Source organism: Poecile atricapillus, chromosome 1, assembly GCF_030490865.1.
Source record: "Poecile atricapillus isolate bPoeAtr1 chromosome 1, bPoeAtr1.hap1, whole genome shotgun sequence".
NCBI lineage: Eukaryota > Metazoa > Chordata > Aves > Passeriformes > Paridae > Poecile > Poecile atricapillus.
In genome coordinates this window covers 173,007,225-173,032,090 of record NC_081249.1, presented here as the reverse complement: position 1 = coordinate 173,032,090, position 24,866 = coordinate 173,007,225, and the positions used below count along the sequence as shown (strand labels likewise).

At 41.3% G+C, this 24,866-nt stretch overlaps 1 protein-coding gene across 2 annotated transcripts in view; it reads left to right on the top strand.

Annotated features, from left to right (window-relative positions):
* AKT1 (AKT serine/threonine kinase 1) overlaps positions 1 to 24,866 on the top strand; it is a 76,781-nt gene that overhangs the window by 25,851 nt on the left and 26,064 nt on the right. For both annotated transcript variants that reach the window (XM_058849166.1, XM_058849174.1), the window contains exons 3-5: positions 11,894 to 12,022; positions 18,625 to 18,736; positions 21,500 to 21,647. In XM_058849166.1, coding sequence (XP_058705149.1) covers positions 11,894 to 12,022; positions 18,625 to 18,736; positions 21,500 to 21,647 — 389 coding nt within the window. The remainder of the gene's footprint in view (positions 1 to 11,893; positions 12,023 to 18,624; positions 18,737 to 21,499; positions 21,648 to 24,866) is intronic.

Genomic DNA, 24,866 nt, shown 5'->3' with positions numbered 1-24,866 from the left:
TTGAAACCATTTTAATCTTGTACTGTATTGTGATTAAATAACTAGATGTCTTCATTGCTTAAAAAGGATTTTATTTTTTAGAAATGGGAAAATGATTAAGTTAGGAAATTTGGATTCTCTTATGAGGGGAAGAAAAGCGTAAAGAAAAACATTCTCTCAAACTAGTGATAGTGATACGGTAGTGAACTTGCGCTGAGTTAATCTTGTAGTTGAGCTACAATTTTACCACCAAATATAATACTAGGACAGTCATTTTCGTTTGGATCCTTTGTTCTCTCTCTTTTTTTCTTTTTTCATTTTTTTAAAGAAGAGGGTGTTACCTGTACTGGCCAATTTCTATAGCCAAATGTGTCTTCATTTAGAAAACCATAATTTGCACTAAGTCTGCCCACAACCAAGGTTTAGTTAGTGTGTGGTGAATAAATGAAAATTGCAAGTGTTCAGTGACTGCTTTTTGGAAACATTTTTGTCTCTTAGTTTGATACTCAGGCTGTAATCCTGAAGTTAAAAAGGTTTTCTCACAGGGGATGGGGAAATAAATGTGCAAAAGCATTAATAAGGGAATAATATAAACCTTATAGCTTCCTCAGTCCAGAGGTACATTGAACCAGAGGGTGTGACACTGGAAGATTTTCCTGTGAATGTTGGCTGTGCCTGTGAAAGGAGCATGGTCAGTGCAGTGATACTGTGCTCACAGCCAGGCTCCACGTTAGCTCTGCAGGACATACCTATGTGTCTGTGTGTATCTAAAGTATATAGCTTTGATATTTCAACTTGCTGGATTTGGCTGCCTGTCAAGAACAAGGTACTAAGTGGGAAGCATACTCTTCCCACAGACTGGGCACAACCTGTGCTTCCAGCTGCCTGTGTTGGTGCTGGGACAGGAGCAGGAGAGGACTGGTGATGGCCACAGGCACAAGTGGCATGGCCTGGGATGGGGGTCAGGCTGCAGCCTTTCCCTGCTCTGCCTGTGCTCTCAGTCCAGTCAGCAGGGTCCCTTCTGCCTGTCACACACCCAGCTTGTCCCTTTGTCAACACTGCTCTCTAACACAGCTGTTTCTGCCAGAATTGTAGCCACATCTTAACTCATGTCTAGCATTTTTTTGCCTCCCAAAGATGCCTCTATGCCCCCTGTCTTTGCTTCTCCTGGCAGCAGCAAGGTTTGCAGGGTGGCCTTGCTTGGCTTGACCCCTGGAGCAACAGAGGAGCCCCCAGCAGCTGTCACCTAAGCTGGAAACATCAGCTCAAGGACCAGTGGCAGGAAATGCTGTAAAAAAAAAGCAGAGCGTGTGCTAAGCATGCAGCAGTGCTTGCATGGAGGCTTTTCTGTACATGTGTCTGTACCTTCCTTGCTAAGAGTCCCTGAGGCACAAACGTAGCCCCAGATGGCCTTCAGGAATGTTACCCCAGGTGACCTGTAGGGCTTCTTCTCTCCCGTTTTGTTTTTTTTTTTTTTAATATATACATAAACAAGAAAAAGCAAAAAGCTGTCGTATGATTTTAAAACCTTATTTAAGCTTTATTTATGGTTTTCTGGTGTTTCCTGGAAAGCTGTTGTTGCAAGTTTTACACCTGATGGGTAGCTGTAATGCGGTTAGGCAAGGGATGTGTTTTGGAGTTTGTTTTGCTTCTGTTCTTTGGGGACATCCTACTGGGAGTGGGAAAATGGACCTACAGAGAGTGCATTGTGCTCAGTTATGGGATAGGGCTTTCAGGATTCAGGTGGATGAAGGAATGTGTGTGGTGAGGAGCAGTTGTGCGGTGTGCTGTGCTTGGAAAACCAGGTGTGGAGGAAAGGTGGGGCTGATGCAGCAGTCCCTGACCTCAGAAGATCCAGTGAGGCAAGTGCCAGATTTGATGCCCACAGAAACAGGTGTGAATTTAGGGCAGGCTGGGGATGATGTTTGTTTTTCCACTGCTTGTAGGAGCAGTTTGAATAGAAAAGATTGGAATTTTTGCGATGTCTTCCCAAAACAAAATTAAGAGGCACCACACACTGTAAACTAATTCAAGCTCCCATCATCTGTGTCTGTCTGCTTTCCACTTCTGTGTGGGATATACTGTTCATTTTTTATAATGTTTTTAAAATGAAAAGTGAATTTAGTGTAGCAAGATGCTGTTGGCAACAAGGAAATTAATCTGTGGTACCAGTGTCAAGGTAGGTGGGTCTTTATTGTGTCTTCTTTCAGGCTGGTCTTTATTTCATTTGTCCTTGTGTAAGAAACAGATCTTCATGTGACTGGAATGCACCTGTCTGGAGCTCGGAGCTGTTACAGAGAAGTATTATGAGCTTAATATAGTAGATAACTTTTGGGTTAAGAAATAGCTGTGATTATATGTGTGTGTTTTAGTTGTATTTTAGACATGTTTCTATGTCACAGGGCTAAATTGTTGTACCACTGAAACCCAGCAGGAATTTTGCTGTTTGGCTATATTAAGACTCAACATTTTTACTGTCTATTATAAGTGAGTTGTAATAGTGTGTCTGACTGAGCTTGTGACCCTGTTAAGGCAGCAATGTGGATTGTACTCTGCTTTACAGTGACAACACACCTTAGTCCAAGGCACAGAAATCCTTGGCAGAGTTTCTTACGCCTTTGTTACTCAGCTGAGTTCACCAGAGCTGCGGTGGCTGTTCTGCTCTTACGCTACTCAGTGGTGAAGTTGCTTTAATAAATTCTCAGCATGCAATTAAGTTACTTTGCAAAATTCCTCTGAAGTGAGGCAGCACTCTTGTTATCTGGAGGAGATTTTCATTGCTGAGTTTGGGGTAGTGACTCAGTAAAACTTATCTGTGGAATACTAAATTTGGAGGCATAACCAGGAGGTTGCCATGATAACAAATATTAGGACTTGCTTTCTGGGAAGTGCTCCTAATTTTTCCATTGATGGCCATTAAATGCCTCAAGATAAATTAAACTTTTTATTAGAACTAACATGGTCTCCTTGTGCTCCTCCAGGATTTTGTAGACTTGCTGGTGAGAAAATGAAGAAGGAAAATCCAAATTAGGCCCAGCCCTATAAAGACACCCCCTCTTTTTTAATATTGCTTATTTTTTCCATTGAAATGTTTGCTTAACTTAGCTTTCATTCATCTTTCTACGAAATATTTATCAGTTTGTATAAACATGTTTAAAATTCTACATTGATTTTATTTTCTTGGCACTCTTAAGAAATTTCCTGATGCACAGCATGATCACACAATTACTGGTAGAGCTTTTATTGTAAGTGACCGAAAACAACTCTGTGCATTTATGTTGAAAATTAGGACTCAAACCCAGAAGCTAAAGGATAACAATACAATGTGTTAATTTCTTAACTTCTCCATAAATTGCTTATTTATTAAAATCCATGTTTTACAGCTTAGTTTTTACAAAGAGAGCTTTTTTTCCCCCCTCTTCAAACTGCCTCTGAAGTTGGTTCATATCTATTTTAGAAAGGATGCTGTTTGCATAAATCTCCCCTAATGTCCTTTAGCCTTTTTTTTCTCCATTTCTTTATATTCCCTGAGGTTTTGATTCACTTTGTGAATGACACAATGATGTGGTAATGGGAGCCTAGAAGAGCAAGCCAGGGACTCAAGGAGTGGTGGATGAAAACATCCTCAATGTGGACGTTTTCTGTTTTCTTCATGGCTGTGTCCTGCTTTTCCCCTCTCCTGCTCTTGCTTTCCCATGGGCTCCCACCCCCCAGGCTACCAGGTCATCTCTCAGCCTCACCAACTTTGGGATTTTAATGAGCAACCTCTGCTGGGTACTTTCCACGCTTAATGATCATAAAGCAAATAAATGTATCATAAAAATCATTCTTGCCCAAGTCTTTATAACTCACCTAATCTTTTTTTAATGGGGCAGAATGAGGGAAGGGACCTAAAGTAATTTTTAATCAATTAATGATGCTTTTCTGAACATCCCCTATGTTTAGGTCGCTTGAGGAATGCAAGTTAAAAAACTGTGATTTCAGTCTTAGTTTGTTCTGGAAGAGCTTTGGTTTGTGTTTTTTTGCTTTGTCTCCTCAGACACTCTGCCAGTCTCTAGATGGGATTTACTGAAGAACAAAATTGGGTTTGCGATACTCAAATTGGGCATGTGTTCAGATAAGCACAAGAGTCATGCCTAAGGATTCTTAGGCAAAAGGTAAAATAATTGAATCAACGTTCAGATGCTGTCTAGAAAAGGCCATCCTTGTTCAAATACACCAGGGTGCGGTGTGTTTGGTGTTTCTGGTTTAGTTTTTATTTTTCTTTGTATTTGTAGTAGACATAAAATCTCTGAAAGACTAAGTCACACTGTTTTTATAAGTACATGGGGTGTATTTAAGAGCCTGATTTGCAGAAATATTGACTGTATTCAGATGGAGCTTGTAGCTACCTCCTTCCTCTAAGGGATGATATTTAAAAACTTGCAGAGGCTTAATAGCTTAAGTGCCTTGTTAGCTGCTTGTGCTATTTTCCATCATAGTGTCAAGATAAAAATTACTTGGGGAGAAATAATTGTTCTAAGTATGCCTAATTCAGTTCAGTGGATCTGACACCTTCTCTGTCATTTTTATTTATTTATAAAAATGGGAGAGAGTTGGGCACCTCTCAAAAACAGAGAAATACATGATGGCACTTTCTTTAACAGAAGTGTTTTATTTTGTTAAAATCCTATAGCTGATTGCAAGTTTATGCAGCAAAGATTTCTCTAATCGTGTTGGACGCCTCATGGTAGTTTTAAGTCCTTTTGTTCACACCATGAGGTAGTGAAGATGCAATTCCCTCTGAGATTGTTTTCAGTATAGCTTAAGAAATCACTTTATATTCCTGTAATTTATGTAGCTATCCTTAAAACTGCTGTTTTTAATGAAATTTCATTTACATCTTCTCCCACTGGACACAGCTGTAGGTTAGGACTAGCCTGACTAAGCTGTGCCAAAGGTAGGAGTAAGGAGTTTTTTACATGCTGATTAATTCTCTTTTGCTCCTTTGGGAATATCTGGTATTGCTTAAATTGATTGCTGTAAGCAATATGGCAACATTTTTGACCTTCTAAACTGAAATTCAGCAAAAAAAAAAGAAAAGAAAAAGTATAAACCTCAATGTTTCAGTTTTATATAACTATACAGTTGAAGTATAGTGGTAAAAATACAGAGGTGTCATCTCCTGCAGTGGTGTTGTTGGCTGGCGATCTCAAACCCATTGGTGGAGATAGAATCTGAGAACGTGGTAGTTGTCCATCCCCTGCACAGAGAAAGTATTGGGTGAGAATCTGTTTTTCTTTCTCTGTAATCTGGCTTCTCATCTCTCCCATGGCCAGTTCTGTGAATCAGAGCACCCGTTGCCTTCCTTAGGTGTTTCCCACCTGTGCTGTTGTGTAACTAAAGACGGGCAGCTTCCAGTACGTTTACTTTTCTACACAGCTTTGTGGGAAGCCCTAAGCCAATGCTCTGTGCTGCTTTCTGAAGTTAATTTACAGATGTGGGGTGCCAGGTGACCAGAAGTTGTCCTCCCACAACTCCCTTTGTCGCTCAAAGGCCAGACAGCTCATCCTTCACCCTTCGCCCCACCTCTGGTGCCCACCTCCCTCCTCCTTCCCTCCCTCCCTATTCCCCCAAGATATGATAATGAAGCAGGTGCCCTGTATTGCAGCTCTCCCTGAGCTTGAGAAACGGCAAGAGGTTTAGAAAAGCTGAAACCAAGGAGGAGGAGGCAGCACTTCTGAACCTGCTGACAGTCACGTCAGTCACGGCCATGCACCCCACAGCCGTCCCACTGCCCGTGGGGGAAGAAAGTGGGGAACCGATTTGTTGTGGCCCGAATCAGCCCACTGGGGCTGTGGGACCCTGCCTTAGAGCCGTGCCAGGCATGGAGGAGCTGAGCTGTGCACTGTTGGCCTGGCGTGGTGGCCGAGCTGTGCAGTGTTGGCCATGCACAGAGGAGCCGAGCTGTGCAGTGTTGGCCATGCACAGAGGAGCCGAGCTGTGCAGTGTTGGCCATGCACAGAGGAGCCGAGCTGTGCAGTGTTGGCCATGCACAGAGGAGCCGAGCTGTGCAGTGTTGGCCATGCACAGAGGAGCCGAGCTGTGCAGTGTTGGCCATGCACAGAGGAGCCGAGCTGTGCAGTGTTGGCCATGCACAGAGGAGCCGAGCTGTGCAGTGTTGGCCATGCACAGAGGAGCCGAGCTGTTCCCGCAGCGCTGGCCTGGCGCAGCGGCCGTGGGCTGCGGGTGACCTCCCCACCGGGGAGCAGCCCCGCCAGCAGGCCCAGCCACCTCATTGAGATTCCAGGCACAGGGAGAGCCTCTGCAGCTGTACGCTGGAGGCGGTGGCCGAGGAGGCATCCAGAGAGGGGCCCCAAAAAAATCATCAAAGAACCGGCCCCTTCGCTGCGCCTCTGAATAGGCAGACAAACCAGAGGTCCTCCTTTCTCTGCCACCGTGTTGGGAAAGACATTAACATAACCTCTTTTTTTTTCCCTTTCTTTTTGATTTTCCCAAGCTACCGAAAATTTACTGTGCTTAAATATCTTGTTCTGACAGTTTGCTAAGGGGAGCAAAGGGTGGTGCACCAGCCGGGTGGGTGTCTGTGCAACTATTTTTATAAAAAACAAAGCGTTTCAGCTGAGAGTTTTCATTCGGGTCACCCTAGACTTAATTGTTTGGTGTCAGGTCGTTAAGATCCAGAATTAGCTCCCTGCACTTGGAAAGGGTTTGCTTCTGAGTGCTTTAGAAATGCAAAGGCGAGTTTTCAAACCCTGCTCTCTTTTTCCAAATCTGTTTTGATTTCAGCTGGCTTTGACGCGAGTGGACACTTACTCAGTTTACTCAAGCAGTAAGAACTATAACTGTAAATCCTCATCCCACTCCTCAGCAGGAGCGAGATGGCAGCTCCTGAAAGCTTCACGTCTTTAAGGAAATTGGCATCTGTTTTCCGAGCCCTTATTAGGCCGACAGGATGTAGACCACTTCTCATGGCCATTGAGGCTCAGAAATGAGTCACTCTGCCTTTGATGGGTGGCACATTAGCTCTGCGATTGGCATAACTTTCATGTTCCCTCGGACAGGAACTGGGGCTGTACAGGCAGGGAGTGCCGTACATCATCAGAGCGTGTGGGAATGTAGAGAGGGCTTGCATAACTCAAAAGCTCTCATTTTTTGAGTGTTACGCTCAAATGCAATTAAAGGTTCTACTTTTGATGCTCAGAGCAGAAATTTTAATGCATTGTTTATTGGTAGATTTGTGGTAGCCACTTGACTGCATTTCCTATAACTGAGACTCTGTTTTCAGTCAGTGCTCCTGGGCTTGTTGCTTTGGGCCATAAGAAAGTTAACAGTCAGTGGGGTGCTTTTCTAAATATGAAGGGTAGCGTTGGATACTGACTTGGTTAACCTAATGATTTTTTTTTTTTCAAACCATTGGTATGTATGAGTTGATTTAAAAAAAAAAAAAAAAAGCAGAGGCTTCTTAAATATAGTCTGTTCTGAATTAAAGGGTGTGGTGTTGGCTTTGAATGAGCTTGATGCAGCAACAAGCATGCAGCAGTTGGTAAATAAAGATGGATTTTCTTTTGTTCTGCTGGTGCTTGCTGCTCATTATTCTCCACTTACCCCGTGAGCTTCCCAGGGAGTGGCAGCTGTTTCTGATGTTAGACACTCTATCAGTGGTAGACAGCTCCAGATTCGGTGAGATACTGTTGAGGGGAGGAGAGGAAAATAATCTAACCCTGCATTATTGTAAATCCTCAGTAGAATTAACTTTTCATGAACCAAAGGAGTTTTGTGTTTAACTTTTTCTGAAATATTCAGGCATAAGTGTGCTTTGCAGTATGTGTTACAGCGAAAAAGCTTTTCTGGCATGAGATGGATTTACTTTCTGAGTGTGTGTTAAGTATTTTAATGTGCAGTGTGTGGGGGCAGACACAAGGCAATAAAGGGAAATCAGTCTATAACAATCTTTGTGTATGTTTCCAGATATATACAGCTTGGGAATCTTTGCAATTTGGAAATTGCTTGGAGTAAACAGAATGGTACATAAAGATTTTAAATAATAAAGCTAGCAAGCTACAGAGGAGTCTGTTTGGTTCCAGGATTTTATATGTAGGATTTATAACCCATGCTTTTGCTTTCCTGTCTCTGCAGTGTTAGCATTCTGTTACTGAAAACAAAGAAGGCTCTGCCAGGGCATTACACAAGCAATGAATCACAGAGGAAAAAATGTTTTGCTTTGTAAATTGTTCACTTTTCCATGGTGGATCATTATTTTTTTTTTAGTGTTGTCTGATAGAATTTGCCACACATGCTTGCATTTACTGTACTCGGTACGATTCTTTCTAGTGTGACTACATAACTGCTAATATTAGTGACTTCAACTAACTTCTTCTTGTGATTCTTAAAAACAAAACCGCAACAGGAACAAAGAACAGAGGGCAAAAATTGAAACAGCTCAGTTCACTCTTGAGGCATGACAGCTTGCTGAGTATATCGGAGGAAGGAAAAGGTGTTGATGTTTTTCAGACAGCTTTGTCCCAGCAGTTCCACATAATTATTTTGTCTGTATTGACAAACTCCCTCTTCTGCCTCCAGTACTCGGATTTTCTGTCACCTTTTGATGTGGTCCTTGTGGGCTGTAGACCGTTTATAGTCTTGTAGCTAATCCTAAAAATATGAACTTGTTTCTTAAGAATATGCACTTTGTACATCTTTTTGATGACTGTTGGTGAAACTGTGTGTCCAGGTTTCTGCAGAGGAATGATAGCTTGAATGTAAAATTATGCTTGGGGATGATTTCTTTGGGAAGTCACACACCAGGCAATGTCTTACCACTTTTTTTGCAGGATGCAGAAGTACAACCTCAGTGTGTTATATAATAAAATTTTGTACCACAGATGCTGCACTGTGCCTCATACTCTCCTTGGCAAGAATAATCAATATGTTGAGTTGTTATATTACAGTATTTGTTAAGAATGAATTTTCAGACACGTGGAAAAAAATTTAAATAAAATCATATTACTTATTTGCAAATTAAAAAGGTGGATCAGGAACCATAACCAGCTAAAGCAATGCTCAAAGGAAGATCCAAGTAGAATGATCCCTGCAGAAAGACTGGTGGTAATGAAATCCTTGATTTTTCACACAAAAGCAGTGAGTGTGGAGGAGGATGCTATATATGTATAGAAGGCACCATTTTAAAGACTATGTGATTAATCCTGTTAGAGGATGTGTTTCTAAAAGAGAAGCAGATCGGTGGGATAAAGCTGTAAGAAAGTATGAGAGCCAAACATAAGCATCTAATCTCAGAGAAAGTCTCCTGTGACAGTACAGTGTAATTCTGTTTAAAATTATGTATACTTCACTGCAAATAACCAGATAATAATTTTAGAATCTGCAAAAAATTAATGCCCTGTCTGTAAATGCCAGTGGGGAAGATGTGTAGCATAAATTAGGGAACAAGGAAAGTAGAAACTCTCAGTAATGTCCCTGTTCAGGTATTTTTTGTCCCATCCAATCTGGATTTAGTCCTAAGTGCAGATATGATAAAAGGTAGGTGGGGGGTCATTAGGTCTCCTGGGTGTGCTTTATGCAAGAGAAGAAAATACCAACGAGTCAGGTATGTAACAGCATGTTCCAAAATCCTGATAGTCTGGGCAGCCACCTCCCCAACCTGCTTACCTGGCAAACCTCTAGTCAGGAGCTGTGTTGAGTGTGCCACATATCTTCTCATCCCTGTAGTCACATCTGTGGTATAATAGTAATGAGATTGGAGTAATCTCACTGATCTGGGCTGAGTTGGACTGGCAATTTAAATGTGAAAGGCTTCATAATCTCCTGCTGATCACAGAAAATTTTCAGCATTTAATTAAGGTCAGAACTAAAAAGATGATGACAACAAAACCTTCTACCTTTACCTCCTTGCCTATAAATGTCAAACCATGACAGGTGAGTTCTTCTGAAATTCCTGGAGTGATGATGACACTTTCATAAACGCTTTATAGGTTGGTGGAACACTTAGAGCAGTAACAGCCATCTCTAAAAGAAACAATGAGAAGGTTTGTGCTCCTTTTCCTCTCCTCTTTCTTGCCCCCTACCTGTTTCATCAGTTCAAATGGATGTTTTCTGCAGATATGGCCACTGCAAAGGTGGCTCTGTGTGACTCTCTCTAACAGTTCAGTAGTTCTTAGCTTTTTGCTTTAAATTAGGAAATTGAAAGCCCACTGAGGATTAAAGAGGTGAAGGCAGCTGCTGGGGGGACTGTGCACACCCGTGTCTGTGTTGTGTGGGCGTCGGGGTCGCTTCTGCTTCTTTGTGCAGGAGGGAGAAGGATGAGTGTGAACACAGAAGTGACACAGCTGCTGCCCGAAGCAGGTTGAAACTGCACCACAGACGGAGAGGAGGTCTGTGGGGAGAGGAAGGAGACAAAGCAGCTGCAAGGGAGTTCCTGTGGCAAGGTGCACTTCACTGGGAGAGAAATCACTAATAGAGGAAAGCTGAGCAATGGGAAAGTATGAGAGGAGCCTGGGAGAACAGGAGAGCAGCAGAAGGTTGCCCATATATCTGGTGAGCCTTCTCTCACTGTTCTTGGTTGTCTGAAAAGCTTGCCAGCGGGTGAACCTGTGGGCACTGAGCAGCAGCCGCTGCAGGGCAGCATTACAGGGTGCACAGGTGTGGTCCTGCTGTGGCAGGCTGGAAGACAGTTCAGCTCCTAGTGTGCTCCCTCATCTTCTCCCCAGTGTTAAACAAATCAATGAGAAACTATACAGAATGGAGGAGGGTATGGTTGATGCGTGGCTGTGGATGTTTTGTAGTTGACCATTTGCTTTTAAAATTTCTAAATCAGTTGTTGGGGTGAGCAGAATTGGAAAAGTGTGGTCAGTACTGTGTTTAGAATAATACCTTGAATGAGATTTTTGTAACTCACTTGAGTAGAAACATTACTGCAAGACCTTGTAGGACCTAGAGGGGCAGCTTGGCGCCATGAAAAGCTATTTGAGGTTCTTGAGAGACTGCCTCAGAAAACAATGATCTGCTCAATAAGCAAAAATTTGAGGCATACTGACAGTCATCCAGAAGAGCCATTGGTGGGACTTCTGTCTTCCTTCCCTGAAGACCAGCTTAATAAATCCAGTAAATAACTGAGGTATTGATTACCTCTTTTCTTCTTATTCTACTGCTGAACATTTTGAATGTGGCTGTAACACAGTCACACATGTGTCACCTGTGCAGGTTACTCAGATGAGCAGTTGCGTGGTGTGAGCAGTGGGTGTTTCCTCAGACAAAGAAAGGTTGCATATCTTTCAGAGTAGATGTTTGTTTTCAACTTTGTGGTGGCTATACATCATCCAGTGTTTTCCCCTTCATATTGTGATACATCATCTTGTATTTCATGCTTGAGATGTTGTGAGAGAAGTGAGTGATGTTATGTAACATAAGCAGAGAATTATCTTCTTATGGTCTGAAAGTGACTGTTGGTTTGATAAAGCAGTTGACTAATTAGTAAATTACCCATTGTTGTTTAAAATACTTGCGCTGCAAAATGTAAATGAAAAAAATTTCTCCACTTGTCAGTATGAAAAATGACAATAGCAAAAATAATACATAGGACATCTGCTCTGATTTTTTTAAAATTTAAAATGCATTTAAGGCAGATGTTGCAGAATTTGAATGGAAATCGAAGTAGATGGAAGAACAAAACATAGCTGTTTACCTTTTATGAAGTCCCATTTTTACAGCTAACATTGCTATCAGTATGTGACTCAGTGCCTGTATTTTTCCGCTGTTTGTATCAGAGCGAACTGAATGTTCTTAAAACTGCTGCTGTCAGGATGACATATAGTTCCAATATTAACAGAAATTATTGGTGTGTCAGTATTTCAGGGTGTTTTCTGATCTTGTTTCCCTTTGCCCATCCTCTTTCCAGGAGAATACATCAAAACATGGAGGCCGCGGTATTTTCTGTTGAAGAATGATGGCACCTTCATTGGCTACAAGGAACGGCCACAGGATGTTGACCAGCGGGAATCCCCTTTAAATAACTTCTCAGTAGCTCGTAAGTGTTTTTAGCTGCTCTCTTGTCCAGTTTGGGGGTTGATGTCTTCTTGTAACGTAGCTGGTAAGCTGCATCAGAAACATTCAGATCTGCCCAGAACGATGTATCTAAACACCAAGTGTGTTTATTCAAGCTGATAAATCCCACTGTGTTTCTCAGAAGTGATTGTAATGTGGAGGTTTGATGCTCTGCTTAATTTTTTTTTTAAGTTTTCTAGTGAATTGTGGTTTCTGGTTATTGAATGAAATGGGGTTATTTGTTAATATTTTGTATGTATGTTAGTTAGCAAATTGCTTTAAAGTGAAAATTCACCCAGGTGCATGTATCTGGCAGGTAGGTACAGCAGAAGCATTTTTGCCATCAGATCTGGATTCCAGTGGCATTGATGTAGATCTGAGTTATTTAATTGTTAGCATAAAAGAATGTGGAGTGAGCACATGTTTTAATGAAGCACACTTGGATTTTCTTAATTTTGAACATAAACCCATAGTTCTTCTATCAAAGCCAACAAAAGGGTTTGGAAATAGTAACATCTCCTAACCTCTGCACTCTCTACTATGCCAATATTTCCGACTTTGCTCAGGTGCTGCAGCGCAGGATGTGATAGAAGACTCTGAAGATAATTTCCTTTTCTTGCTCATATTTTTAACCTTTCGCTGTATACTTCCAGCTTTTATTTTCTCCTGTTCTTAATCTTTCCTGTCTCATGATCTGCCTGTCTCGTTCCACCACTTAAAAATAGATCATTGTGGCACCTGTTATTAACAATGATCTATTCCATGTTCCTGGCGACTACTGGAAGCAAAGCTCTGCAGAGAGAAGGATAGGGGCTTTTCCTCTTCATTACAAGGTAGCTCAAAATACAGGGGATTCATCTTTGTAGCTGATCATTAAGCAGGTATTTATTTTGAATAAACACCTTGCTCCTGGAAGAGGGCTGGGCAACAGTAGAAATTAATGGAAATGTTCATTATTTTTCCTCCAGTAGTAGCATATACCTGTTCTGAGTGATGATGGGAATAAATAATGGACATGCTGTTGCCTGGTGCCTCTGTGCAGGATTCCAAGAGTGCTTTGGGGCTTTTTGTCTCGTCTGAGAGGCAAAATTGTCATAGTGTTTTCATTTTGGTAATGACATGGTACTTTACTCTTTAGACTGGTATCTTCTTACAGATCAAGAAGGTAAAGTGAAGCAGCAGAAAGCCATTAATTCATAAATTAATTCAGTACTTGGTCTATAGCCAGAGGCTTTTAACAAATGCACTTTCTGGAGGACACTTCCATCCTCTTGCTGCTAACTGCATTACTTGGGCAGCTCAGTGCTAAGGAGTAAAAATGTGTCCATCGCCTTTTCTTTGTCCAAGTTGCCTTAAAATGAGTTAGCTTAAATCAGTTTTCACAACAGGAATATGGTGTTTTTTTGGCAAATTGAGCCCATCAGTCTCAGCATTTATAAACAGGTTTGTTACCATAGCATCGGAGCGTTGTTGGAGAAGACACAGCACATGCCTATAGATGAATTACTGTAGTCCCTGTAAGAGGCATGGTGGGCTGGGTGAGAGGATGTTCTAGCAGTGGCTCTTGCCTGGTGAACAGGCAGGCTCTTGCCTGGTGGCAGGTCAGGAAGGCCTTGAAGATTGTACTCCTTGCTAGAAGTGGATTGGGCCCACAGAAACAGCTGTTTCCCCACCAGGATTTAATTTCTCATGTAGGCAGTAGCAGGCAGCGCTGCCAGCACTTCTGTCCCTTCTGGGTGCCCTCCTCACTTCACAGATTGACAGAATAGTCTGAGCTGGACAGGACCCACAAGGATCATTGAGTGCAGCTCTTCAAGTAAATGGCCCATATGGGGATTGAACCCACAAACTTGGTGTTATTAACACCAGGCTCTGACCAGCTGAGCTTATCTCAGGGAACATTTTTGGATGCATTTTGCACCACAGGCTTTCCCTTCAAACCTGATTGCATGATCCTTTATTTAAGTTAACATGTCAAGTTAGTGTGAATGAATTTGAACTGTCTGTGAAGGAAGGCTCAGGCCAGTGCACAGGCCTGTAGAAGCCTCCTGCCAGTGAAAGGTGGGGGGAATTTAGATTAAATATTTTGTAAAAATTAATCCTTCTGTTTTCTTTTCCTCCAAGAGACCATGATAGCCCTGACTTTTTTTGTTAATTAGTGAACCAGATTTTTTTTAATGAGATGGCAGGCTGTCTCTGTCAGTCTGTTCTTTGGAAGTGGTCCCATGTTTCTGATTAAAATCTTTACCCTCTTCTGCTGTTCAAAAATGTAGTCTTTTTTATCTTTGCAAGTAAAAGGAGGGTTTTTTTAAAAGGAGAATTTTATTACTTGTAGTGTAAAATTCGTATTGGATGATTTTGTCAGTGCATGAGAGGTGGGAAATAATTAATGAGAAAGCTGTGACAGAAGATAACAACTAATGGTTACCTGTCTTTTCCTTTAACAGGTGTGAAGAAAATATTACCAGTAGTGTGTGATTTCTATGTGCTTGGCAGTCTCTTCTTTCTCCTGCACTAGACTTTTGCTTTTGGTCTGTGAGGGTTTTGATCACACATTTTTGAAAACTTGTTTCTAAGCCCCTCTAGCTAAAGAGAGGCATACTATTTGTTTAAAACAATTCTTTCTCCACCTAATTTTCTTTTTAAAATAGCCATATACCAATGCTTGCTCTGTTTAAGGAATTTATTTTCTCTGGAATTAACCTATTGATTTGTTATAAAAAAACAACCAAACAAAAAACTAATACAAAAGAACCCAAAGTAGCACTCATGAAACATGATCCCTGAATGTTTAACTGAAATTTTTGAATTCTATTTTTGTTTCTGTTCTGTACTTTACTACTAATAAGGTGCAAGAAATAAAAAAATCTCTACCTAAAAGTTCTGTTTCAGAGCTCCTGCAGATGTATAACCAATAGAGCCTGAGTTGTAAATCTGTGAGATAAGTAGCCTTCATACCAGTTGTAATATTGGATTATCATGTATGTCTCCCTATTAGATTATAAGCCTTTAAAACCATATAGCTGAGAAAAGCAGTATATTGTGAAAAACCACATGGAGCTGGAGAGAGAGGCTGTTCCTGTTAGAAAGGGATTATTTCTCCCAGCTGTCAAAAGGAAGATTGACTGTGGTGGTTTAGTTGTACTGCTGAAAACATAATTGCTCAACAATACGAGAGCTCCTTTTGGGACAGGACTGTGTGTCTGCAGTTAAGCATTTTTCAGAGGGCACAGGATGGCCAGATTAATGGTTGGATTTTTTGTCTGCTGTTACTAAGAGCCACCTTTGTGCAAGTCTGTAACATGGTGCTCTTGGCCCCTCACTTTTGCCATGCTGAACAGTTCAGAGTTGAATCTAACCAGTGGTGCTAGCAGAAAACAAACACTTAAACATGTTTGTCTTCCAAAAGTTTTATTTCTTCATCATTCTATTTTCCTTATTTACCTTTTTACTTTTTTTTTCCAGTTTTCTTTTCTCTGTTTCTCCATACCCTTCCTTAAAGAAACCAAAGCAGGAATAGGGAGGATTCTTCCTTGACATTATTGTTTTAAGTGTGATGTCATTATATAGGGAGCAGAGTTTGACACTTTCATCGAAAGTAATCTGCCTCTTAGCTTAAGTGCTGGGAAAGCAAATATTGTGACATTTTAGAAAGTCACTGGGATAATACTAAGTGTCTTTCAAATACAAAATGGTAATTTACATTTGAATGCCTTGGTGTCTATTCCTGTTAGGAACAATTTCTCTGTCCTACTTACTTTAAAAGACCAAACACCAGGAAAGAATCAAGAGGTATTTTAGAGCAATTTAAATAATTTTTAACAGGCTGCTGTTTATAGTACTTACTCTGTTGCAAATGGGGAATGTTTATGTCAGCCTGTTTCACAGGAAAAACTTCCTTCGAAGTGGATAAACGACCCTCAGCCCCTATTTGAGATTGAATGTTTTTATAGCAGAACCCCCAAACATGCCATAAATCACATCTAATTCTACACAGCGTCTCTATCTGTGCTCTGCTGAAGTGGTGCATATTGCAGTACATGATTAGAGAGGGTGGATTTGGTGCTTCTCTAACTTTTCAGCTTCTGTGAAGAGCACACAGTTGGGTTTGAAAGTAAGAAAAAAAATACTGTTTATTTGCTTTATTGATAAAATTCATGTGATTGTCATATATGGTGAGAAATAAGTGGTAGTTTCAAACTTCTAGAACCGGTGTGGTACATCACTTTGTTAAAGCAATTTAAAAGTAAAGCCTTCTGTATTTCTTGATATGTGCTGTTATGATTGAGCAGGGTAATTAGACAGCATATTGTTCACTAAACAAAACAATTTTGTTGACATTCTTGAATTATAGTGGTTATTAACTGACAAATCTCTATTATTCATCTTGCTGTATGCCTTAAAGATTGCTGGATCAGCAAACTTAACAAATATCAATGGACAGTGCTGATTTAGGGGAAGAGTGACCTTTAATTGGTCACCGTCTATGGCAAGAAAAGCCTTGTGTGGTTTATCATGCTGAAATTAAATGGTTAAATGTGGAGCTCATGCCTAGTTTAAATATCTGTGCAGCTACTTCAGAATGCGACTCTAAAGTGTTTTTAAAATCTAAGCAAAATTTCTCTATTTATTTTTTATAATGTTGTGCTTCAGGATAAGTATGGGAGAGCAGCTCTGGATTAGCACAAGGTTAGGAAATAGCCTGATGTTGTTCTTAGAGTCTTCAGCCAGATTTGGTGTCTTAGGGCTGCATTGTGCAGGCTCCTAGAGGACAACCCCAGCCTTAATCTAATCATGTTAAGCAGATAAAAATGGGAGGCAGAACAAACAAACAACAAAAAGAGAAAGGCAGCTAAATGGAGGTGGGAGGTCTGGGAGCAGGAACGAGATCTTTGGAGCGGAATTTATCAGCACCAGGCCCACGGGGCTGTGCCAGCCCGGGCAGTTGTGTTTGGCTTTCCTTGCCGTTGTGTGAGAGGACAGAGGTGGCTGGAAGGCCAAATCCAGCACGGCTGCATCGCTGCGTGGAAGTTGTTTAATCTGAATGAAGGAGTGTCATTTATTGCGTTAAAGCCTTTGCATGACTCACTAATAAACTTTCTCTTATCTAATTGGAGTGCTTTAGTAGGACGCAGTGTAACCTCAGCATGCTATTAAAGAAAAATTATATTTTCTTCTCAAGAAAAATGCAGAGTTACTAATTGAAAAGCTTATAATTCCAGCAGCAAATGAGGCATGAAATATATTGCCAAAAATACAGCGCCCAAAAACACTGGCAGTAAATATTTTATCTTGGTGCTAATTAAGAGCTTGAACTTAAAACTGAGCATTCTAAATTTACACAATAATGAAATTAACCTAATGGCACCAGTGTAGCCTTAGTAACGTGTACTGCTGTTCTGGTGGATTCTCCACTTGCATGTTGCTGAAGTTCATAGCAGTGAACAGAAATTTCTTCTTGTCTTCATTCTGCCTTTTTATTTATTTAGAAGTCAATTTAGAAACTGAAGACCAAATAACAGCAAGCTTGTGGTTTCATTAACTGCAAGGAAAAGAATTTAATGCAAGAAAAAAACTTGCAGAATTATTTTCCCCCTGCTCACTTGGTTTCTTAATTTTACTTTCCTCTAGCAGGATCTGTTTAATTAGCTTTTCTATTAATGTTTATCTAAAAAATGTGGTGGTTTGGCTCCTGTAGTTATTTCATTGGTTTTCTTTTGTTCTTCAGATCTCTGATGGTAGCGCTAAAGTGTACCCTTTATCAGGAGCATTTTCTGGCCCATATTTGAAGGATAAACATTTGTAACAGCCTGAGAATCTTAAAGCAGTAGATGTGATTAAAAAATAAAAAGAAACTACACTCAGCCCTCAACAGAATGTTTTGATGAAGGAAGTGGTGGCTTAGCATGTAGCTGTACTTCTGTAGCCTTTTTAGGCTGTGCTTAAACCCTGGCAGTGATGGAAGCCGCTCACTGCGTGTCCGTGCAGCATCCGACTGCGGCGGCTCTCCCAGAGGCTTTTGGAACGGGGTCTTCTCAGGGGGTGCCTTTGCAGTTTGATGTTCCCTCTAGTGTTTGAGGACTGGAAATGCTGAGTCTGATCTTCATCAGCTTGCTGCCAAATGATCAGACGTTCTCTTGCAGCTGCCTGGAACCCATGGATGGGGTTTCATGCGGGAAAGTCAATAGGAGGGAGTGTGGGGGCTTGACTTCAGTTTTGGTATATGTAATTGCTGCATTATCAAATGACTTTGGCCATGTGCTGTGTTCTGGATGACCTCTAGAGTATGGGACCTGAGTCTGAATGGCTTCTCTGTTATCACATCACATTTCTGCTTACCTCTCTGGACAGACCAAATGTGGAGCCTTTCAAAGCAGAATTTGATTTCAGAGCTGCTTAGATGGCTATCTCCCAAGCTATTTATTGGTTTCATCAACACAGTAAATTGTCTCAAGTCTCCTAAAGAAGTACTTACAGAGATTTCTGTGGCTGATTAATTGCAACAGTTTGCTAGATAAGAATAAAGACAAATGATTATTTAAACCTGCTTATGTACCATGACTCTTTCTTTCTTGATTGTGGTAGAGTGCCAGCTGATGAAGACAGAGCGACCTAAACCAAACACATTTATCATTAGATGCCTCCAGTGGACCACAGTAATTGAAAGAACATTTCATGTGGAGACTCCAGAGGAGCGGTATGTTTCATTCATATTTAATGCATAAACTCCTTGCAAAAGCAGATGCAAGTGTTCAGCATTAATAGTGAGTCCTCTGCTGAAGCTCTTATTTATCAGATGATGTACATCTGGACTGAAAAGTGACAAATAATTTTTGAGTGCCTCAGTTTTAGTGTGTTTCCTAGTATAAAAGCGATCCTAAAGGGGGATTTCAGAGAATGGATTTTGAGCAGTGTTTGTAAATGAATTGTTGCTAGGTTGGGTATCCAAAACGGACAGGTGCAGGTGTGTACCAGCATACAGGTAGTTATTTCTGGAAATGTAAGGTTCATTTCTCACTGGAAATGTTGTGGTATGTAAAATGAAGGGTTTCTGACCTGGGAGTTTCTGGAAGGATGAGCACAAGCTAAATATTCAGGCAGAGTAGAGTTGTATCAAAATAGTGACCTTTTAAAATCTATTTAGACACCCTATTTCTAAAGGAAAAGTTAGTTGTATCATTGCTGATTGCTAATGTTTTATGCAAATTAGATAATAAAGGTGATAGTTATCTGCTGCAGGTGCAGATTTCTGTTTCATCTTTCAGGAAACAGAGCTAAGAGCTACATCCTGTGCTCTCATCATTGGAGAATTGATCTCTTACCTCCAGAGAGAACAGTTTTACAGCTCAGCTATAATACAACTACTGAGTATTTAAATATTTACTTGCTCTTCAGAAACTGAACTTAAATTATTCCAGTATTATTGCCCTAGGGGAGTGGGTATCTTAAAACCCTGATCCTCCCTAGATATGATACTAGCATATGTTTATTTTGAAAACCAGTAAATTCTACTCAGTATTACTCACTTATTTCTTTTATAGCCTTTGCATGCACTTTGCATGCTCTTTATTATTGCTTTTGATTCTGTTACAATGATCAGAAAAAGGTTAAGTCAAATTAAAAAAAAGAAAAAGAAACTGGTCCTTGTTTCTTTTAGGAACTTCGTGGTCAGTGACCCTAAAGGGAGTGAATAGCAGTTTCCACTTGGGGGAAGATTGTATTTCAGTCTTGTTTTGTTCCCTCCTAGCCAATTAAGTCAGCTTTGTGACACTTCAGGGCTCAGAGTGTTAGTCACCTCTGTTGTGTACTCTTGAGACATAAAAGCTGAGGGTGAAATTCTCTTCTCTCAGAAATCAAAGATACTCACTTCAGGAGGGCTGAGATCTCAACCAAGTCAGTAACAAAAGAGATATGAAGGTCAATATGCATTTAGCTTTCTATATGCTTTTAGAAGCAATGTTTGCCTTTTTGAAAGAAATGGAGAGAGAAAAGTGCAGAAGAAGAAGTTTTTTGTAGTAATTTTGAATATAAAAATATGACTAGTAAATAAGGGGATGTGTTAGTGATGATGAGTAGAGCAGTCTATGCTGGGAGTATAGGCAGAATATTCTGAATATTTGGCATTACCTTGCTGCCCCAGACAGGACTGGATGAATCATGCACAATTCAGGCAAAATTCAAAATAAAAAATGCACAAGGCAGGAAAGACCTTATGAGGTGCAGTTTTTATTAAAATTTTATGTTGGATACTTTTTCCCATGGACTTTGCTTCCTTTGGGGAATTATCTGCCTCTTGTATCCATTATAAATGGAAATTCACATGTTCAGATACGATTTTTTTAAAAAAACAACTTCATAGGACCAGTGAAAAACCAGACGTTGATAAGGATGGCACGGCTGCACTGCAGATTGTTCACAGAGTTGTTCAGGGTTGGCTGTTGCTGATCTTGCTGCAGTAGCAAAATATTTTACCTGGGACGTCCTTAGGAGAAAAATTTAACCAGTCCCTAGAAAATACCAAGTAAACGTATTCCCTGCACACACAAAAGACAGTAAGCATGTTAAGTTCAGGTAGTCTACTGGATGTGTCTTCAGCCCCTGAGTGTGTCTTTAAAGCCTGTCCTGAGACCCTGGAAGCCCTTATGAGTTGTATTCTTTATGTTCAATAAATTTGCAGTGAAATTGAGTGAAGGCCAAGAACTTTCACTTCAGTAGCTTCCAAAGGTGTGAAATCTCCCAAAGGACACTGGAGTGGAAGTGGTCTCCATGGGAGTTGAAGGGGTCACTGTTAGAGCATGGGTTGCTGAAACAGCTGTGGAAACTTTATCGTAATCAAGACCTGTGCCTAAGATGAAATGTCACTGCTTTTGCTGACATTCTACTGAAGTTTACACAGCAATTGCTGTACTAATGTCATCATCTTTACAACAGAAGAATAACCTAAGTGTCTTGAGCTTTAATACCTTCTCCCAGAACACCCCTTGCCACTATAGCCACTAAAATTTAGAATATGTGTGTGAAGAGGTACCATAGTGCACCTATGAGTTGGATGTGTGTTTCAGTGCACCACAGAAATGTAGAAGCTGACTTTAATTGCTTTTGTGCTTCATGTAAGCCTTTTGCTTTTTGTTTTTGGCAAGTCTGTTTTGGTTATGTAAATCTCTGTATCACCAGGTTATATCCTGAGCTGTTAACTGAATGCCCATTAGAAATTCTGTTATCCAAAAAGCCTTGTATGATGTCCAGACTGGGAGGACTTCATTTGTCTCTTGTTTTTAGTATGAGTAATGAAGATTTTAAAAATGCATTTTTATAGTGCTTGAAAATGCACATAATTCATCATATCTTCCATTGATTCATCAGAGAGTATTAGTGGCTCTGTATTCCTTGGTGATCCTTGCTATGGCAGGTGGTAATCTAAAGCCACAAGTAATTAATGTTTTTGCCTATATTTTGCCAGGGAAGAATGGACAAAAGCCATCCAGACAGTAGCAGACAGCCTCAAGAAACAAGAGGAAGAGATGATGGATTTTAGATCTGGCTCTCCCAGTGATAATTCAGGTGCCGAAGAAATGGAGGTTTCTATGACAAAGCCAAAACACAAAGTGGTAAGTGGGTATAGCAGGGATGACTGGTTTTTTGGTTTTTTTAAATTGGTTTTTATGTCTTCTCAAACATAGACAAGAAATAGCCATCAAGCCATGTCTGTTGCCCTGTCAGTTACATGATTTGCTGTAGATGCAGCTTCTGGAAGAAACAATTGCCTCAGCAGAGCAGAACCTGAGTCTGCCAGAATTCTGAGTTCATGTGTCCTTCATGGGTGGCTTTCAAGGCCAGCCCAGGTCTGGGTTTGGTTTGCCTGTTTCCCTGTGATACAGAGCCTGAAACCAAAGTTCCGACTGGACCTTGTGACTCTAAACCCCTTATAGGCTGGTGCAAATGTATTCTGGTGGATTTGCAGGATTTAGGGTGGGTCTGTGGATTTAATTGCTGTGGATTAAGGGTTTAGGCTAACTCCAGCCAGCCACTGCAGTGTGTCCATAGTGCTCCTACAACTTGGGGTTTTGCATTAGGCACTGCGTAGTCTGAATGCAGAGGGCCAGCTAAGGAATGGCCTTCCATGACATGAGTATGTGCCAGAGGAGATCTTTGCCCTGTTGAGCCTTTTTAAGCATCTGTCTTCAACTTCCCTTTATTTCTTTCTACCCCATTGTGCTCTTCTCTTCATACTTCTGTTTTCCAAAGTGTCTCCACCTGTTCCAGCAAATGGGAATTGATAGAACATTTCCCCATGTGAATGCATTGTCTGTGGAATTTAGGTGGGCACTTCTTGTGTCTTAACTCAGCATTGTCACCTTCACCCACTTTCACAAGCTTGTTTCAGTGTTGTGAAAAGTGATGAAGTTTTTCTGTAAAAAGATAGCCATCCACCATTCACTAGCCATTCACTAAGAGAATGTCAGTGCTTTCAGAATGATGTGGGTTATTTTCATGCCACTCTGAGTCAGAGTTTGCCAGTAGGCCTCTGGGTCTTTGGCTGAACAGATCCTGCTCTTACTGAGCAGTCCTTTCTAGAAATGCAAGAACCACCCCATTCCTCAAATGGATACAGTCTTCTGAAACAGTGACTGTCTCTTCCTGGACATGTTAGTGGGGATAACAAAAACAAATATTGAGGTCCTTTCATCAACTGCATTGAACAGTTTAGAAGAAAATCTCCTCAGCCAGCTCTAGGGCAGAATATGGAAAAGTTTGCTGTTGGGGGCATCTTAAATTTTTCCCAGACTGAGGCTGCAGCAGCCTTTGGTTGTCTAAGTCCTATTGTTGCCATGTTGGCAGTGGTCATTGATTTGATGGTACAGTCTCTGCTCAGCCTCTGATTCCTCCAGTATTTTTCCTCATGGTGAGACAAATAAGAGCAAATGGCTGCAGTGAGGCAGTGTCAGAGACTGGAAAGATGTCTCAAGACATTTTGGGTGCATGTGTGTGGGGGAAGGGGACAGTTGGGCCTTGCCCTGGTGAGACACTGAGCTGCCCCACACCCCCTAGAGCTGTGTCCCAGCCCAGCAGAGCTGCCAGTCACTGGCACACCAGAGGCAGTGCTCCATTCTCCCCTAACCCAGCTCCTGAGTGACCAAATGAGCACATGTCCCACCTGGAGGAAGGGCCCATGAAGGCCAAAGGGTTATTTAGGGCTGAACACAGGGCCATCACCTTGTCTAGACGCTAGCTCTTCTTGGAGTTTCTATCTGAACAGGGCTGGAATTCAGAAGTTGGTAGCTGTATGTGTGCTTTTCTATATATTTTCTGTCTTTTTCTCCTCATTCCCTCTTGTTGGAATATTTTGAGTAACTTCCCATTGAATGGATTTAAAGTCTGTTACGTTGAATGGTCCAGGTTAATGCTGTGAGAAGTGTTTTATGTTGATTGGATGTTGTAGTAAAGCTTTAGCCAAAGTTGCCTGATTGTTCTAAAGTTTGCCAGTAAACTTGTGTGTTGTTTCGACCTCATGAGAATATCTGGTTGGTATTTCTCTCGTGTATCCAACTCAGAATAAGAAGGTAGTTTTTGGTCAAAAACAGTGTTTTCTGGCAAAAAAGATCATGGAATCACAGGTATAAAAGCTTGATCAGACACAGACATGTGGTATGAATAAAACTGGCTGAAAATGCAGGTACTTGTGGAGAATATTAGAACTTCGTCAAAAGAAGGGAAAAAAACACCTGGTAAGGGTTGCACTTCGGAGTCTGTAATGGCTGCCCAGAAAGATAAAGAAGCACGTGTTGGAAGGGCCAGAGAAAGAGCTGATGAAGTTGCAAATTGCCTTGGAGGCTGAAACAATAGCTGGCCTCAGGGCGGAGTGAGAATTAACAGCCCAAAAGCAACTGGCCCCAAACCTGAGAAACCTGTTCAACAACTTTGTGCGGAACCACGGAGCTTTAGAGTTGCAAATTAACACCGTTGAGGAAGGTGTGGAGGATGAACCAGGGTCTTCCAGCCTAGGGGAGGAGTTAGGCCTCCCTGAAGGTGATTTGAACCCCTCAACTCCTTGGAGGAGTTTGATGCAACAAAACCAACCCCCCCCCCCCCCCCCAAACCATAAACTTTGCTTTGCCCATCAGTAAAAAATGAGGAGGTGGAACTCTCTGAGCTTGATGTCACTGATGTCGCCTCCCTCTACTCTTGGAGGAGGGGTTTGACTCAGCAAAGCCAGCCCTCGCTGCCACCTGTGTGAAGAGTTTAAACGTGTTGATGGGGAAAAAACTCATCCCTCTCCCCACTCCAACATGTGGTAAAATTACTGGGAGAGTGAGGGAGTCAGTGGGCTTCCAACCAGTGTATGGGAAACAGCTGGTGCCCTGTTGGCCTTCTCCAGTGTTATTGTTTGTTATTTATTGCAAAATTTAAGGATCTAGACTTAGACAAAAAACTCTCAGTGCCAACTCCAAAAAGTGAGAGAAGGTGGTGAATTCAAATATCCTCGAAGTTTCCCTGTATTTGCCATGAAGCTTTGCAGACTCCTCCTACACTGCCTCATCCTGGCAGCCGTGGATATTGAGCCTTGCCTGCCACTAGAGGCCCGAGGTGGAACTGCTGAAGAATCTGGAACTTCTTGGGGAAAAATTACTTCAGCCATTGTGCAAGGTTGTTGTCTCAGTCTTGGTAATAACTCTGCATGTTCAAGTATATCCTGACCAGCCAGAGGACTGGGTGTATGTCTGGAACTGGAAGAAAGCTGTTTAAGCAGAAGTGCAAAGGACTTCAGCTACACTCACAGCTGTGAGATCTGTAACTGGAGACATCTAAATTATGTGAATTAAATCAGC